General features: G+C 36.8%; 2 protein-coding genes across 3 annotated transcripts in view; both read right to left on the minus strand.

The window, feature by feature from the left end:
- Positions 1-623: 623 nt before the first annotated feature.
- Positions 624-10,586, minus strand: atg4da (autophagy related 4D, cysteine peptidase a). The gene is made up of 11 exons (XM_051138414.1): positions 10,284-10,586; positions 6,829-7,065; positions 6,546-6,629; positions 6,227-6,400; positions 4,104-4,461; positions 3,947-4,011; positions 3,672-3,805; positions 2,597-2,675; positions 2,439-2,515; positions 2,144-2,263; positions 624-1,973 (listed from the first exon to the last, which is right to left on the minus strand). Exons 2-11 carry the CDS (start codon positions 7,022-7,024, stop codon positions 1,794-1,796), a joined length of 1,467 nt encoding a protein of 488 aa, XP_050994371.1. The 5' UTR covers positions 7,025-7,065; positions 10,284-10,586; the 3' UTR covers positions 624-1,793.
- Positions 10,587-12,854: 2,268 nt separating this feature from the next.
- The window catches only part of mast1a (microtubule associated serine/threonine kinase 1a), a 70,939-nt gene continuing 65,276 nt past the window's right edge, over positions 12,855-18,517 (minus strand). For both annotated transcript variants that reach the window (XM_051137974.1, XM_051138057.1), the window contains one exon: positions 12,855-18,504. In XM_051137974.1, the coding sequence (XP_050993931.1) occupies positions 16,787-18,504 (1,718 nt within the window). In that variant the 3' untranslated portion in view covers positions 12,855-16,786. The remainder of the gene's footprint in view (positions 18,505-18,517) is intronic.

The raw sequence follows: 18,517 nt of genomic DNA on the forward strand, positions 1-18,517 counted from the left end.
AATAATCCAACCTACACCATTCCAGTCCATCAATTAACATCTTGTAAAGCGAAAAGTTCTATAATGAGGCAACATTTTTACTGAAGAAGGCAAAAAAAAAAAAAAGAAGGTCAGAAGCGTTTGTTAAAATTTAAAACGTCATAATGATGGATTTGTTTCTTAGAAACACTCAGCTTTTGGCTTCACAAAATGTTAATTTATTACCTGAGTCATGTGGATTACTTGTGGATTTCTGTGATGTTTTTATCAGCTGTTTGGACCGCCATTCTGACGGCACCCATTCACTGCAAAGGGTCCATTGGTGAGCAAGTGATGTAATGCCTGAGAGTGAGTGAATTTTCAGCAGATTTTCATTTTTGGGTGAGCTGTTCATTTAAGTGTTGAAAAATTGTGCGATGGAGAACGTTTCTCATCCACTCATGAACAAATGCCACATTTATGGAATCATTTACCAAATAAATGCAGGTGTAACCCCAAAATTATATTATGCATTGAGAAAACTAACCTTATTTGTAGAATTATTTAAAGGAGAAGTCCACTTCCAGAACAAACATTCACAGATAATGTACTCACCCCCTTGCCGTCCAAGATGTTCACGTCTTTCTTTCTTCAGTTGTAAAGAAATTGTTTTTTGAGGAAATTTTCTCCATATAGTAGACTGATATGGTGCCCTGAGTTTGAACTTCCAAAATTAGGAGTAGTTAAAATGTAAATGATCCCAGGAACGAGCCGAGGAAGGGTCTTTTCTAGCGAAACGATCGGTTATTTTCATTAAAATAATACAATTTATATACGTTTTAATGTCAAAAGCTCATCTTGTTTCTTGCCTCTTGCCTGAACTCTGTTTTTGTTCCGGTTCATGACAGTTAGGGTATGTCGAAAAATCCCATCTCCCATCTCATGTTCTCCCTCAACTTCAAAATCGTCCTATATCACTGTTTTACCTTTTTTGTTAAGGGTGTTTGATCTTCTTTGCATGTTCACTTTGCAAAGACTGGGTCGGTCCTTCTGCAGCGATGTAGGATGATTTTGAAATCATTTTTGAAGTTGAGGGAGAAAATACGATCAGAGTTTTTCAACATACCCTAACTGTCTTGAACCAGAATACACAGAGTTGAGGCAGAGAGACAAGACGAGGGTTTGAGATTAAAAAGTATTTAAATTGTATTTTTTTAATGAAAATAACCAATCATTTTGCTAGATAAGACCCTTCTTCCTTGGCTCAATCCTGGGATCATTTACAGCCGCATTTCGGATCGTATGAAGTCGCTTTTGGAAGTTCAAACTCGGGGCACCATTTCAGTCCATTATATGGAGAAAAATATAAAACGTTTTTCTCAAAAAACATAATTCCTTTACGACTGAAGAAAGAAAGACATGAACACCTTGGATGAAAAGGGGGTGAGTACATTATCTGTACATTTTTGTTCTGGAAGTGGAATTCTTTAATTTTCACATTGATAATTAAGCACATTCCCTCTCAAAATTCTCATTAATGTAATGCAAAAACATGTTCAAACTGTAATGTAACAATTTGTTTATTTTTTTTTACATTGCAATATGGAGAACCAGGGTTTTTTGGCATTATGTTAAGAAAACATTTGAGGAAAATGTGCTTAATGCAAAACATAATAGTTTAGTTTTCCACTGGTTTTGGGGTAAAATATAACTTCAACAGGTTTTCTCGACAATCTCAGTGTTATTTTGCAGTGCACAGGTGTGAGGAACAGCAGTTTTATGACGATGAGTGCAGAATCACTGGTGTGGGGCCTGTCTTACATGCGATACGCTCCTCACAGGAGCACAAACTCATCTGTGCTTCCTCTCTTATTGTTCCTGCTCATTCTGTTGCATGAGAAAATGTTTGCAGGACCGTCCATTGACCCTCCGCTCTGCCCCTCCAGTCCATAGTTCTGTCCCCTGCCCTCTACAAATGTGAAGATGGGATACTTCTCTTTAGAGGATGACAAAGCCTAAAAAAGAACAAAACAAATAATATGCATATATTAAAAATATATAATAATATTTATTTCAGCTTTCAGCTTGATATTTATGTATTTTTTTGTGAAATGGCTTTAAAAATAAAAAATATTCTAGCATTATTATTTGAATTTTTATTCCCCAGAAACACATATACACTCACTTCGCTGACCGCTGAGCACAAAGACTCAAAGTCTTTCTTAGTCTGCGCGTAGAACCCGATGGTGCAGCTGGGATCCATACGACTAATGTTCATCTTCCTGGGCGAGTTACAGTGAAAAGACTACAAGAGAAAAGACAGATGCAGCTTCAGTTCCTCATACATGGTCAAAATTTTAAAAATGTAAGCATCTTTGACACTATTTCCCTGTTTAATACAGTAAAGCTGATTTGACACAATCTGCATTGTAGAAAGCAGTTAGTTAGCAGTTAGTTAAGAGGGCTGCTTTCCATCTCACCTCCAGAGAGAAGTTGCCTTGGGTGACGTCCACTACTGGCTGACAGTAGTGTGGGTCTAGATACAATAGCTGCTCGTCTGGAAGAAAGAGAGCAGCCAATCAGAGAGCAGACAGGAACGCAGTAAACAATCAAAATGTAGTTCTTAATAGACACGTACCTTGAAAGCCAATAAAAAACAGGGAATGCTTGGGTTTTCCTCCAATAATTCCTATACAGCACTTTAGCTTGAGAATGTTCTAGGAAAAGAGAGGTACTTTATTAAAGACAAACATCAACATAAAGCCATTTATTTAAGTAATTAAAAAGCATTACACTATTGTAATTACATTTGAAAAAAAAATGTTATTTTATTCTAAAAAAATAATAACATTTTATGTGAATTAGAATTTTGTGATGATTAATTGTCACAAAAATAACACCGATTAATTTTATTCTGTTCTGTTCAAAAGCTTAGTAAATCATTTTTATATATATATATGTTTTGAATATTTTTATATCATCTGAAATAATATAATATAATATAATATAATATAATATAATATAATATAATATAATATAATATAATATAATATAATATAATATAATATAATATAATATAATATAATAAAGCCTTATACATTATTTTATATATTTTACTTGGAATCATATAATAAAATAGGACCATATAATTTACTTTAATGCTGTGAAAATTAATAATTTATATATTAATATAATATAATATTATATTATATTATATAATATGTTTTTTTCATGCCAATTAAAATGTAGGCCTAATACATCATTCTATATATTTTACTTGGAATCATATAATAAAATAGGGCCATATGATTTACTTTAACGCTGTGAAAATTAATCATTTATATATTAATAGTAATATAATATAGTATAATATAATATAATACAATATAAATGTTGTTTTATTTTTACATAAATATATGTGTATACGTGCTGAATGTATAAATTTGTGTATTTGTGTTGAATTATGATAAAACATTTTTTTCACCCACATTTTGACATTTTATGTTTTTGACATAAATGTTATGTATATAAAAATCACATTTGCAAATTTATTTTGATGCAGACACCAAAATGGGTGTCTAATATATAACGATATTATTCTTACAATATTCATAAACAATATAATATCTGTTTTGGCCAGTTTGCAAAGTGATTTATATATTTAAATTCAGATTGTTTTCCCCACACAGGTGTTAGTGTATTTGTATTTGTACCTTAACACACTCAATGTAGGAGGGGTTTAGCGATTCTCCTCCGAGCCGAACTGGCACTAGAATGATGACTGATTTCCAGCCAGTTTCACTGGACTCAGGCAGCTCACACAACCTCATAACATCTCCCTTATACACTGCAGCAAACACAGAAGCAGAAGCATGAGCTAAACATCACTTACAAACATGTACGGTCAACGGTTTCAGTTTCACTAACTGTTTTTTTTTTTAAATTATCGCATGATGCACAACCCACAAGACTGAACATGAAGCCTCACCCGTGCAGTCCTGTGCCACGTACACAGCCAGGTTGTGAAACTCAGCAGTTCTAGCCACTGCTTTTCTAGTAGACATTAAAATCACAAAATGTAGACAGTTCAGTTATCAAAAGAAGCTTTTATGATCTAAATATAATAATATTTGTTCTCCACTAACCTCAGCATGTGTGCCACTACGGACGGGCCGTACCAGTCCCCCGCCCTCTTCCCCGACTCCTTTCCCAGCTCTACCAGCTGGTGGACGCCAAAAGGAGCTGAGGGATGGTCCCCAAACCAAGACACCAACTTTCGGTGCAACGCCTCCACCTGAGGCTCATGGCTGGCTGCAGGACACCGGGCTGGGGTCCGCCTGTGACCCTCACTGCTGCCAGAGCTCGGGTCTCTCTGGGAAATGGGGCTGGTCCAGGAAGAACTGAAAGAGGGAAGGGACATGCCAGCCGGACGGGAGGGCGAGCGAGGCTTCAGCACCTCAAAATCAACGTCTGTCAGCGGATGACAGTCCGCCCACCTCCAGTCTGGGATACAAAGAGCAGACAACATGACTCAATGGAAGTGAATCACACTAACATTTAAATTTGTGGTCAGTAAGATTTTTTTGTAAAATAAATAAATGCTTTCATTCAGCAAGGATACATTAAACTGATCAAGAGTGACAGTAAAGATGTGACATGATCATGTGACACTGAAGACCGGAGTAATTATGCTGAAAATTCAGCTTTGCATCACAGAAATAAATTACATTTTAAAATAGAAAACAGTTAAATAGAAAACATTAAATAGAAAACAGTTTTTTTAAATTGTAATATTATTCCACAATATTACTGTTTTTACCATATTTTTAAACCAATAAATGGAGCCTTGGTACACAATTTTCTTTCAAAACATTTTTGAACAGCACAGATGAAGTACAGGTGAGGTCAAAAGTTTACCTACACCTTGCAGAATCTGCAAAATGTTAATTATTTTACCTAAATAAGAGGGATCGTACAAAATGCATGTTCTTTTTCATGTAGTACTGACCTGAATAAGATATTTCACATAAACTATGTTTACATATAGTCTACAAGAAAAAATAAGAGTTTAATTTATAAAAATGACCCTGTCAAAAGTTTACATACACTTGATTATTAATACTGTATTGTTACCTGAATGATCCACAGCTGTGTTTCTTTGTTTAATGATAGTTGTTCATGAGTCCCTTGTTTGTCCTTAACAGTTGAACTGCCTGCTGTTCTTCAGAAAAATCCTTCAGGTCCCACAAATTCTTTGGTTTTTTAGAATTTTTGTGTATATGAACCCTTTAAAACAATGACTGTATGATTTTGAGATCCATCGTTTCACACCGAGGACAACTGAGGGACTCGTATGCAACTATTACAGAAGGTTCAAACACTCACGGATGCTCCAGAAGGAAAAATGATGCATCAAGGGTAGGGTGAAAACGTTTTGAATGTGAAGATCAGGGTAAATTTAACTTATTTTGTCTTCTGGGAAACATGTAAGTATCTTCTGTAGCTTCTGAAGGGTAGTACTGAATGAAAAAAATATGATATTTAGGCAAAATAAGAAAAATGTACACATCTTCATTCTGATCAAAAGTTTTCACCCCCCGGCTCTTAATGCATTGTTTTTTTTTTTTTTGTGTTTTTTTTTACTTCTGAAGCATCATTGAGCATTTGAACCTTCTGTAATAGTTGCATATGAGTCCCTCAGTTGTCCTCAGTGTCAAAAGATGGATCTCAGAATCATACAGTCATTGTTGGAAAGGGTTCAAATACACAAAAATGCTGAAAAACCAAATAATTTGTTTTTTTGAAGAACAGCAGGTAGTTTAACTGTTCAGGACAAACAAGGGACTCATGAACAACTATCATTAAACAAAGAAACACAGCTGTGGATCATTCAGGTAACAACACAGTATTAAGAATCAAGTGTATGTAAACTTTCGAACAGGGTCATTTTTATAAATTCAACTATTATTTTCTCCTGTGGACTATATGTAAACATATTTTATGTGAAATATCTTATTCAGGTCAGTATTACATTAAAAAAATGCATTTTGTATGATCCCTCTTATTTTGCTAAAATAAATAACATTTTGCAGATTCTGCATGGTATATGTAAACTTTTGACCTCAATTGCATATTACTTAACTACAGTTGTTTATTGCGATTACTTATGGCTTTTTATATTTAAGCAGGTTTTAGGCACATTAACATATTGCTTAATAATCTGCATTGGATTTACATGCAAATAAACAAAGAGGAAAATAGTTCAAACCTGGAGGCATGAGGTGCTGTAGTAAACCCTGTGCCAGCAGCATCTGTCCACTGCGAAGCATGCAGCCCCAGCCACAGTCTGTGGTCAGGCTGGATCCCTCCAACTGAGGAAACTCCCTCCTATAGGTGAGCCACACGCACGACACGAACGCCTGCCGGAAGCGATCCACCTCATCTGGGAATGAGACGTGAAACTAAACAACCTTCAACGCTTTGATACGATTTATACTCTATTTTCAAACACAGAGACTTAAAGTGAGGCATTTTTAGGTTAAGTTGACTCAAACAATGGCGACTCTCAGGCAGATCACATGACTCACCTTCACTATTAAACAGATAGGACTGACCGAGGAGAATCAGAGGGGAGGTTTTGTTGAAGGTAGTTTTAGATTTAACGGTCCAGCCTGGTAAAATGAAGACAGGAACTTGCTAAGATACAGGCAGTGATATTAGCAGTGGTCATTTTTAGCATGTGCTTCTACATCTGACTTCAAAAATAGCATGGGAAAAAAGGAACCAACCATTTGTGTCATTATTTGCTGTCAGTCATAGAAACCAATTCGCAAACTATAACATATCCCAATCATATGCATGAAAACTAACCATATTTGACGTTGTTCCAGGCGGACATGAACTTGGCTTTCAGGCGATCCACTTCATCGGGCTCTCCAGAGCCTTCTCTGATGCCGTCAGGCACTGAACCGTGGCCGTTGTGGCGTCTGGACTGCGCTGAGGGCTTGTCCTCATGAGCGCCGCCGGCCACTATGTACTGAACGGCGCTGGGCGACACCGAGTTCATGGTTTAGGCTGAATACATCAGCATTACAGAAGAACTTCAGCCTGAAACAGAGAGACAGAAAGAGAAGGTTCCTTAATTTTTCTGTACATTTTTGTTATCATGAGCAGTTGGTAGTTCTTTGACCTTCTGAAATAAAACAGCTGTGATTTTCAGAACTCAAAACTTTTCTCAGTCCAAAAAAAGCAAACGAAGCTGCAAAAATGTCTCATTCTGAAAATGAAATCACATTTCTGACATCAGAAGCGTTAACACGTGACACCCATATTTACATAATTAATGATGACTGTTCAGTGTCACAATGAAGTTATATTGAGAAAACAGGTTAGATACCAGAGATGCTTAAAAGACTGCTACCACATTAGTTATTGGAGATTTTTATTAATTTATTGATATCAGTCGACAATGGACATTTAGATGATCATCTAACACTGACTTAACTGAAATATTTAAAACATTAACATTAAAACAACATTAAAATAAATAAAAAAAGTATTTAATAAATATACATTTTATTTATTTGTACATTTTAAATAAGTGAAGCCTAAATTAATTAAGTACTTTAATTTTTTTCTTCTCTTTATGTTATTCTATCATGTTATTCTCCGATGTACACTACCGTTTAAAAGTTTGGGATCAGTAAGAATGTTTTTAAAGAAGACTCATGCTCATAAAGGCTGCATTTATGTGATCAAAAATGCAGAAAAAAAACAGTAATATTGTGCAATATTATTGCAATTTAAAATAATGGTTTTCTATTTTAATATACTTTAAAATTTATTCATGTGATGCAAAGCTAAATTTTTCAGCATCATTATTTCAGTTTGTCACATGATTCTTCAGAAATCATTCTAATATGCTGATTTATTATCAGTGTTGGAAACAGTTGTGATGCTTTTTTTGGAACCTGTGATACTTTTTTAGGATTGTTTGATGAATAAAAAGTTAAAAAGAACAGCATTTATTTCAAATAGAACTCTTTTGTAACAATATACACTTAAAACTTAAATTGATGTTAAATTGATACGAAGTAATAGTAAAAACTTTACAACTGTTAAAAAACGTTTACATTTTGAAAAATATTATGTTCTTTTAACTCTTTATTTATTGAAAAATCATAAAAAAAAAAGTATCACAGGTTGCAAAAATTATCAAGCAGCACAACTGTTTATAACATTGATAATAAATCAGCATATTAGAATGATTTCTGAAGGATCGTTTGACACTGAAGACTGGAGTAATAATACTGAAAACTCTTGCATCATAGAAATAAATTATATTTTAAAGTACATTAAAACAGAAAACCGTTATTTTAAATTGCAATAAAATTTCACAATATTACTGTTTTTTTTTTAATGTATTTTTGATGTCTTGATGAACATAAGTCAAGAGACTTCTTTAAAAATATTAAAAGTCTGACTGATCCCAAACTTTTGAACGATAATGTATAACTGAGCATAATGTACAGGATTCCCACACCTCTTGATCAATGATTTTTCTAGGACTGTCCCAGCAATTTCCAGACATTCAGATTACTGGATAAGGATTTTTATAATCATTTTAGTGATTGACTCACACAAAGCAATTTATAAATTATTTTAGAGCTAATCACAAATAGAAAACATATACAGGCCTAAACTAGTGTTCAAAAGTTTGGAGTGGGTAAGATTTTTTTCTTTTTTTTTTTTTTTTTTAAAAAAGTATTTTTCTACTCACCAAGGCTGCATTTATGTGATCAAAAATACAGTAAAAACAGTAATATTGTGAAATATCATTTCTATTTTCTATTTGAATATTTTTAAAATATCATTTCATTCTGTGTTTATTTCTTATTATTATCATCAAGATTAAAATCAGTTAATATTCTTGTAGAAACAGTGATACATTTTTTTTTCCAGGATTCTTTGATGAATAGAAAGTTTAAAAGAACAGCATCTGTTTGAAATTTAAATCTTTTGTAACATTCTAACTGTCTTTAGTGTCACTTTTGATCAATTTAAGGCGTTCTAGCTGAATAAAATAATTCATTTCCTGAAAAAAAAATTACTACATGATTTTTCAATGCCTGAAAAATTAGTTTCACTGATATTTTAATGCTTTCCGTGACTGTGGAAACTCTGCCCGTAATTACCAAAACTATTATATGTATTAAACTGAATAGCATAATAGAGTTACGGTACTTCTGTAGAAGCATCAAAGAGGCCACGCAACTTTAATTACTCACAATAATGTGACGTCACAATACACACCTCTCAAACCAGAAAACATTCCACCTGTGTGTTATGCAAACAAACAAGCTGTGTCTGAGAAACAAGCCTGTCACATGAGCCCTGACCGAGGACAGGTGTGGCGACTGACGGCCACGAGAGCTCAAGCACACATTATACACATTGGGAATATTTTGACTTCCCATTTCCTTATTCTCTCAAGTAAGTTAGAGCTTACGTTCTAAGGAAAGGAAATGAGACAATGTGACCAATTTAAGATGAGAGACAAAGTCATTTCTCAATAATGCAAAATCTGGAAATTTTCCACTTTATTCTAGTACACTAGATTGCTCAGGGGAAAGTGGATACGTGTGAATTTAAGAACATGTGACCATTGAGTACTCAGCAGAAAAAGTGAACACCCAGGTCATCACAATGGCTTCATTCAGAATAGCATAGTACAGTACTACATTTATACTAGATTAATGGCATTATAACAGTGTGTGAGTTTTCCCACAATGCAGTGTGCTCCTGTCCTGTCCTACTTTAAATAACAACCAATTTTGACCACCAAAATTTAAGACATTTTACACAAAAATTGAGTTTTTTTAAATTATTTACAAAATGATAACTACACTGCATTCGTTCAATTCAATATGCAACTTCTTGAGGTCACGTGACATGCCTCTGTAGCAATAATCAAACAGTACAAGCATATAATGCACATATGCCCATAATGTAGTATGTAGTACACCAGCATTTCATTTCGAACACATCCTAAGAGGAAAATCCAGTTTTCTGTGACTCAATGTTAAATCATGTCATCGGAAATAAGTCATGTTCATTTTTAAAAAAGAGCAATCGCCTACTTTTAGTCACGATATAGCTTCCAATGCCCTAAAATGACCATTTTTATTGTGAATCGTTACAAAGCAGCCTGATTCTGTGGTTTGTGTGAAATATTTTCAAATCAAGTATGAAGCCAGATATCATGTATCCAGACACTGCGACTCTAGTGCACTTCAAAAGTCATTTTAACCAGCTAGAGGCGTTACCTTCACGTTAGACCCGGCATGTTTGATGTTCCGGATATTTTCCTACTGTACTTCTGCTATAAATAGGCAGCGGTGTCCAGTAGCGAGCTGCTCGACCGCTTGTCTGGATGTCTGGCAAGGACGACCGTTGTGTGAGACCGAGCTCAGGCCTCTTCAGGCGCCGTCATCTCGACGAGTAGCGACTAAAGCTGTAGTCATGAGTTTCTCCGTCTTTACAATCTTGCGCGGATCTCCAACTGTCAGCTGAGACGAATAGTGTATAAAACAGCGAGCGATTAAACCAGTACGCAGCCACTTCCTGTTGTCATTGCGGATACACTCCCTCGACCCGCCCACCGAGCGACGTCATTGGTCAGTTTTGACAGTTGCCGTTTGATGATTGGCCGAGCTGCACGTACGAGAAACTGTAGACAATTCTGAATTATTAAATTGGCTTCAGAAAGCCAATTTACTGATCTACTATTTAAGATTATTATTATTCTTCTTCTCAGCCAAATTTCGGTTTCTACCTCCTCCTAGAGCTTAGAGACTGGTCTGACTCGGTGTGCTGTATCTTTTCTAACTGATCCGGCTTACGGTTTTCATAAACCAGACTTTCAAAACCACCAAAAAACCCATAGACTTACATTGACGGAATGTTCAAATGAGCCAACACTCTTCAAACTCCAACTGACAAAATTCAAATCTAAACTCCCAGAATCCTTTGGGACTCAATCAAGCTTCCCTTCTATGTACTATTTCTAATCCATTTAGACTCATTTAAGCTTCCACTCTAATCTTTCTAATATTTCTAATCTATCTAGCTCATCTATCTAAATCATGCTAGCAACATGCTAGTAACATGCTAATCATGCTAACAACATGCTAATTATGTTAGAAACATGCTAACAAAATGCTTGACATGCTAATCATGTTGGAAACATGCTAACAACATGCTAATCAGCTTGCTAGTAGCATGCTAATCATGTTAGCAACATGCTAATCATGATAGAAAAATGCTAACAACATGCTAGTAACATGCTAATCATGCTAGCAACATGCTAATCATGACAGAAAAATGCTAACAACATGCTAATCAGCTTGCTAGTAACATGCTAATCATGCTAGCAACATGCTAGTAACATGCTAATCATGATAGAAAAATGCTAACAACGTGCTAGTAACCTGCTAATCATGTTAGAAACATGCTAACAACATGCTAATCAGCTTGCTATTAACTTGCTAATCATGATAGCAACATGCTAGTTACATGCTAATCATGCTAGCAACATGCTAATCATGATAGAAAAATGTTAACAACGTGCTAGTAACATGCTAATCATGTTAGAAACATGTTAACAACATGCTAATCAGCTTGCTAGTAACTTGCTAATCATGTTAACAACATGCTAGTAACATGCTAATCATGCTAGCAACATGTTAATCATGATAGAAAAATGATAACAACGTGCTAGTAACATGCTAATCGTGTTAGAAACATGCTAACAACATGCTAATCAGCTTGCTAGTAACTTGCTAATCATGTTAGCAACATGCTAGTAACATGCTATTCATGATAGAAAAATGCTACCAACGTGCTAGTAACATGCTAATCATGCTAACAACATGCTAGTAACTTGGTAATCATGCTACCATTGTTCTAGTTACATGCTAATCATACTAGAAACATGCTAACAACATGTTAGTAACTTGCTAGCAACATGCTAGTAACATGCTAATCATGCTAACATCATGCTAATAACTTGCTAATCATGCCAGAAACATGTTAGCAACTTGTTAATCATGACAGAAACATGCTAGCGACATGCTAATCATGCTAGTGACATGTTAGCCATGTTAGAAACATGCTAGTAACATGCTAATCATGTGCGAAACATGCTATCAACATGCTAATCAGGCTAACAACATTCTAGTAACTTGCAAATTATGATAACAACATTGTAATCAGCCTATAAAAATACAAACAATAAGCTAATCATGCTAAAACATGTTAACAACATAAATCATGCTAGCTGCTTTCATACTTTTACAACTGCTACAAACTTTCAGGCTAAAACTTTCAGGCTAAGCTTTCAACTTACAGTTTGTTCTCAAACTTTACTCATCTAGTTTAATTTAATCTATCAAATATGTGCATACAAGATGAATATAAATTAAAATAATAGTCTGGGGTTTCAAAAGGAAAGAAATTATTTTGGTGTTTATTAGGTTAAGTCAGATATTATTAATGAGGAAAATGTCCGTTTGTATAAACAAAGTACATAGAAAACAGTTGTGTCAGGCATTACTTGTATAAATCAGTCAAAAGGTCATAGTGTTATGCTTTGTTTGCAGTTGAGTAAATTCTGCTTGGAGAGCACTAATAGTGTCATTATTGTGATTGTTACAAAAAGGCCAGTTTGTGTACTGTTAACTAATTATCCATAACTGTGATAAGGGAGGTCAAAAGCTCTGACCAAAAGTCTATAACTGTATTGACTTGATCAAGAATTAAGCAATACTTTAGCAAACAGACAAAAAATAAACACTAGCAACTCACTGAACTTCTCCAAAGCAAATAAAAGAAGCATGTGATTTTATACAATATCTCTTTATTAATTGACTACACACACTGCACCTCAGTTAATGGATCGAATGACATTTGCAGTAAGTAAAAGTGATGTACAGAACCAAATAAATAGAATAAATTAACAAATTCATGTCCAAAATGCCACATAACAGGTGATACAAGACTGAGACACTCTTCATTTCTCCTGCGTAGGACATTCACATTGGAACAGAATATCTTTAAGTCTTTATTTACCTCTATGTACAATATTGTACAGAATTTTGGACAACAAAGAACGTATTAAAAAAAAACAACTCATGAAATAAAGTGCATTCTCAAAAGATCACATTTTATAGGAAACTACATAAAAAATGATATTTCTAAAATATGGCCACATGAACACAAACACATGAGAATATATTCTGACACAAATAAGTGGACAACATACTTTTAATATGTGTGGATTCTTGTTTTTCAGTTCACTCTGTGAATCTATTCTGCAGTGTAAATCCATTGATTCAGAAGCGAATAAGACACAGGGGTTTACAGTACAGATTAAGTGAACATTATAAAACATTAGTTAGTTCCTCTCGATCAACTATAACAGTCACATGGTATAAAGTGGAAACATTCAGGCCAGTGATTTGTTAGTCGTCTTTAACCACAACTGAGAATTCATGCAAAGGGCAAAAAAAAAAAAAAAAAAAAAAAAAAAAAAACGTTTTCTGGTGTGTAACATCAGATACATTAACACATTCACCCAAAATCTTTACATTATTTTGTGCATATGTTATCGTCACTTCTCCATTTCACTGATACATCCGAATAACTCTCTGATATACTCTGTGTTGAGTTTCTATATAATACAATAAATAAATGTTTTATAGATATAAAGAAATCTTCACTAACACTGAAACCAGATATGAAACAGCAAAAGATATTTGAGATGACAGAGCTGCTTGAGAGATAAACAGCGTCAGAATACATTTACGGAAGGGTTAATAGATATCTAAATGTCTATCCAAAGGCATCATCATGCTACAGTAAATCAATACCTCTGTACGGTACTATGAAATACAAATGAATAAAGCACTCTTGGTCTCCTCACTGATTGCAACTCCTACTACTATTACCATGTAAATATAAGGTGTAAAATAGTGACAGTGTTCTTGTCAGCCATCAGATGGTAGCATAACTGCATCTATACCTGCCACAAGCTCAAATCGTCATTTCTGTGATATATATATGTATTTTATTTAGCAATATGCTCATATGCATATGCAATATGCTTATACACAGCATTAATAGATAAATGAAGTTATATAATGATTCCAAAATAATGTCCTTAGTCTATATGTTCATGAAATAATTAAGTGTAGAAATCTGATAAATGACTGAAAATGTCTATCCACCTTCGCGGAAGTAACCTTCGTTTTCTGTGAATGAGCGAGGCTTCCGGTTTAGTAGCCGCTGTTGGAAATAACGAGGAGGATATCAAAGTGCAGTAAACGGCAAAACTGTTTGCACTACAAACCAGTGTGTTCATAATTAAGATAATACGTAATATGGTAAGACACCAGTCTGCAATATCAGGCAGCCAAACAAGCGGGTTTGTACAAATACCTGGAAGCGAATTACACCGGAAGCCAGACCCATTACATTTACAAATGGCCGCGTCCGCTCTTACAGGACAAATAAGGTGGGTAAGACGTAGTTTTGTGAGTCTTTTGAAAACACAAAACTTTTCAGTCTGTCTTATGAATTCGTTTACATATTATATACTTCATAATACTGAGACAAATACAGTTTATCCTATTTTGTTTATTACCGTTTCTTTACTGTTTTACTACTAATATCATAGATAAACTATGGTTACTGTAGTAAAACCACTGCTTGTCCTCACAACCGTTTCCCAGTGATGTTTCATTGGAAATGGCTAAACAACAAATGCTACAAAAAACATTAGTGGCATCCCGACAAACATTTGTTTTGCATATGTTTAAGCGAAAACAGTTTTACTTCAGAAACAAATGTTTAGTGGTATTTTCGCTGCATGTTAGTGAACAACATTCAGATCAAACAAAGAAACGCCAACAGACGGCAGGCTACACCGGCTCTAGGTTGCCATGACAACAGTGGCATTTACTGATGCTTGAGTAACTATAGAGTATATTTACCATACAATCCTCCTTCACTCTGCAGATTCCAACTACCATAAATGTACTGATCCAACAATCTATGTAATCAAGATGATAAAGGATATCCTCTAAAATTATGATATGCATTTAGCACTTTATGATCTCATTATTAATAGTCAGTGCTCTAAAAATCAGCCAGTGCCTTGCTTAACTACTTCTCTCATATTACTGATTTACAAAATGCATTAGCATTCATTTCCACACAGCTAATTTTTAATGGCTGTCAATGCTCTTTTTGCAGCCAGATGGTGCAGTTATATTATCTATCAACAGGGGCTAACCGGGGCATGCTAACTAGCCAATCTTTGACCCCTTGCTTTAATCAACTGAAAACCACTATGGCTCAAGTATTTTTATTCAGGTAGTGAAAATGAGACTTGAGTGGTAGAGTCACAGTGAGGTCAACGATCACTCAGAATTCAGTAGCACAGAATAGAATAAAGATGCACCGGTCCATGTCAAGAGCTGTGCATAACACTGAACAACTTGTGAGCGTGAATCAAATCTGCCTGTAAACTGAAATTTACAGAGACACTGTAAGGGTAGAAACATGCAGATAGAGGAGCCTGCTTTCCAATGCATACTAAGAATGGTCTTCTATGGCAAGGGACATCTGTCCTGGAGAGCCGCAGTCCTGCAGAGTTCAGCTCCAACCCTAATAAAAACTCACCTGGCTGTAGCTTCCTAGTAACCCTTCAGAACTTGATGAGCTTGTTTAGGAGTGTTTGATTAGAGTTGAAGCAAAACTCTGCAGGGCTGCAGCTCTCCAGGACCGCCGTTCGCCACCCCTGTTCTATGGCATGCTTAGGCAAGTTTGGTCCTAGAGAGCCGCTGTCCTGCGTTTAGCTCCAACCCTAATCAAACAAACCTGAACAAGCTAATCAATGTCCTTAGAATGTTTTAGTTTTACTTTGAATATTTTAGCCTTTCCCCATTCAGGACTGGCCACCGAATGCACCAGCTTGCCAAAAAGGGCCTTTGTTATTTACCCTAGAAGGCATTGATTAGCAAAATTGACGACAGTTTAACAGTCTTGATTCAGTATGATGAGAGATTTGGTTAAGAAGGAATTTTATAAGTGGAATGAATCTACGGTTTTGCCAGCAACCTTCTCATGGCTAAAGCAGCCACTAATGCAGGGGTGCCTTAACTTGGTATATAAACTCTGCAGGACACTGGCCCTCCAGGACCAAGTTTGGGCACCCCTGCACTAATGGATATGCTAAACCTGTTTATAAACTCCTGAATCACCTAACAAGCCAAAAAATAGCAATGGAAGCAATGTGTCCTTGATTGCGTTCTGCCTATGCCAAGAATTTGATATGCTGTTATCTTGAACAGATTCTTTTCAGTTTTTGTGTTTAAGGATATTATGTGGTTGGTCACCTTAGAAAACGTAGGAACATTGTTTTGGTGTTCACAGTATTCAGCATTGTTTGATCTGTTAAAGCACTTTGCGCTAGTCAATTTTTTTTTACCTTGTTGCACAAGCACCACGAAACATGCACTCATTCACCTCCTCACACACAACACACAATTTAATATAATACATCTATAATCTTTTTCTGACGCAGCTCTGCATGTACACTAAATAACAGCCTTTAAAAGAACCTTGGAGTTGTTGTCTTTGTTCGGCATAATATGGTTTTCGGCCCTTTTTTCACTGGCTGGAATGTCCCTAAATGTCTAAGTGCTCAAAAACATTGAATTCTGCTAAACCCTCAAAAAAGGCATTTATTTTTCCAACTAGGACAAGATCAAGAGCCATTCTTAGGAGTAATGACCTGCGGAGAGGTGCTAGTAGGACTCTGACCAGCTCCTTTGGGGCTTGGTCTACTCCCAGAAGCAGGATCAAGTCTTCCTGGTGCACAAGCCTGGGTGACCTCCAACGATTTGGTGGAATCTTTGGCCTTGGGCCCCTCCTGAGTTCCACCTTTAACAGGCCCTATAGATTTCCCTGTGCTTGTCAACTGTGTAGCCAAACCAGAACTTTCATCGGGAGACTTGGGCAAATCAGGAGGCACTCCAGTTGGAGAAGGAGTGGGAGATGGAGAGTGTTCCTCAACAACTTCCAAGAGACATTTGTCTTCCCAATCTAATGTTCCCCGGTAGCAGCTAACTGGAGCTAAGCCCTTGTCCTGCCTAAGTTTTCCTAAAGCAGAGCACTGCGCTTGGGGTGGGTGGGATGGGACAATCCCTTTGGATGGAGCAGTTCTTGCCCTGACATCTAAAGTTCTGGTATGGGAATCTAAAACACTTTTTTTGAGACTCTCTCCGTCACCTGGTCCCTTACTTGCTTTGGTTACCTCTGTGCTTGTTGTCTTCCCAGGAGCGCTGCATGGCATGCTTGGCTTGACTGAAGTTGTAGTCTTCCCAAATTCTGGTTTTACCTCTTTCTTCTCTTTCTCTAACAAGTCTTTGCTGATAACACCTGATGTACTCGCAGAGCTTGAAGGCTTGGTGGTTCCTAGTGCCTGGCTTTGGGGAACTTTTGTAAGACTTCCTTGGTCATCACTTCCAGTTTCCTTAATGAAACTTGGATCTGTTGTTTTGGCAGACGGGGAAGACGTTGTGGTCAGGGGTGATGGAATGGAGGCAACTACACTAGGCTTGGACTCTGATGCTACCGGAGAAGACTTGGTCAGTGGAGGCTGCCAAGTCTGAGGCTTGGCTAGGCAACTTTCCTGTAGTGTGGAAGGGGGCCGCTGAGATGCTTCAACAGTTGGAGATGTCTTAGTAATGCCACCAGGAGGGAGCGTTGCTTTGACCGCCCCTGGTTTAGGGTCACTGGCTTGACTTGGTTCACCAGTCCTCTCCTTGTCTCGATCCCTTTCTCTCCCGGCAAGCAAGGCATCTCTACTCAAAGGGGACTCCTGCCTTCCCAGCTTCCTGACCGGCTTCAGAACGCCCGTTTCAGGTGGTGACGGGGTTGGTTGGGTGGGTGAAGGAGAAGTTGTTGGAGCAGATGCCAGATTCTCACCCTCAATCTCAACCAAACTCTGAAGGCCAAGCTCACAGTGGAAACTGTCCTTGCGATAATCTGAATGTCCGACTTCCAAACTGTGCTTTCTCATCACCCCGATCCCACCTTTCTTCTCCGATGAAGATGAAAGCGGTGACCCAAGTTTCTCTGCTGACTGCACTCTTTTGAGTAGCGGTGATCTAGGTGGCTCGGCACTCTTGGGTCTAGGCCTTATGATTGGTGGGGACGAGTGTAGTTTGGCAGGAAAGGTTTGGGTGGTGTTGGAGCTTCCGACTGTGTGTCCAGGCAAAGGAGGTGGTGAGGACTGAGTTGGGGATGGTGTATGAGCCAGTGGAGACAAGGGAATGTTACCTGCTGACTTGCAGCGAGCTGAACGGTATTGGCGGTGTAGTTTGGGGGAAAGTCCGTGCAGGGAACTGGGTCTCATATGCTGGGTTGTTGCGGGGGAATTTGGGGTACTAGAGGCAGGAGAACTGCTCTGGGGGGAGGCACCTGGATCAAGAAT

The sequence above is a fragment of the Labeo rohita genome, chromosome 1 (genome assembly GCF_022985175.1).
Source record: "Labeo rohita strain BAU-BD-2019 chromosome 1, IGBB_LRoh.1.0, whole genome shotgun sequence".
NCBI classification, from domain to species: Eukaryota; Metazoa; Chordata; class Actinopteri; order Cypriniformes; family Cyprinidae; genus Labeo; species Labeo rohita.

Excerpts from the sequence above, each read along its gene's own strand:
- atg4da (XM_051138414.1), bottom strand. The coding sequence starts at position 7,024 with ATGAACTCGGTGTCGCCCAGCGCCGTTCAGTACATAGTGGCCGGCGGC. Across the intron at positions 6,630-6,828 it reads CTGGAACAACGTCAAATATG|GCTGGACCGTTAAATCTAAA; the intron begins GTTAGTTTTCAT and ends TCATTTTACCAG. Across the intron at positions 2,264-2,438 it reads AAGGCAACTTCTCTCTGGAG|TCTTTTCACTGTAACTCGCC; the intron begins GTGAGATGGAAA and ends TTTCTCTTGTAG.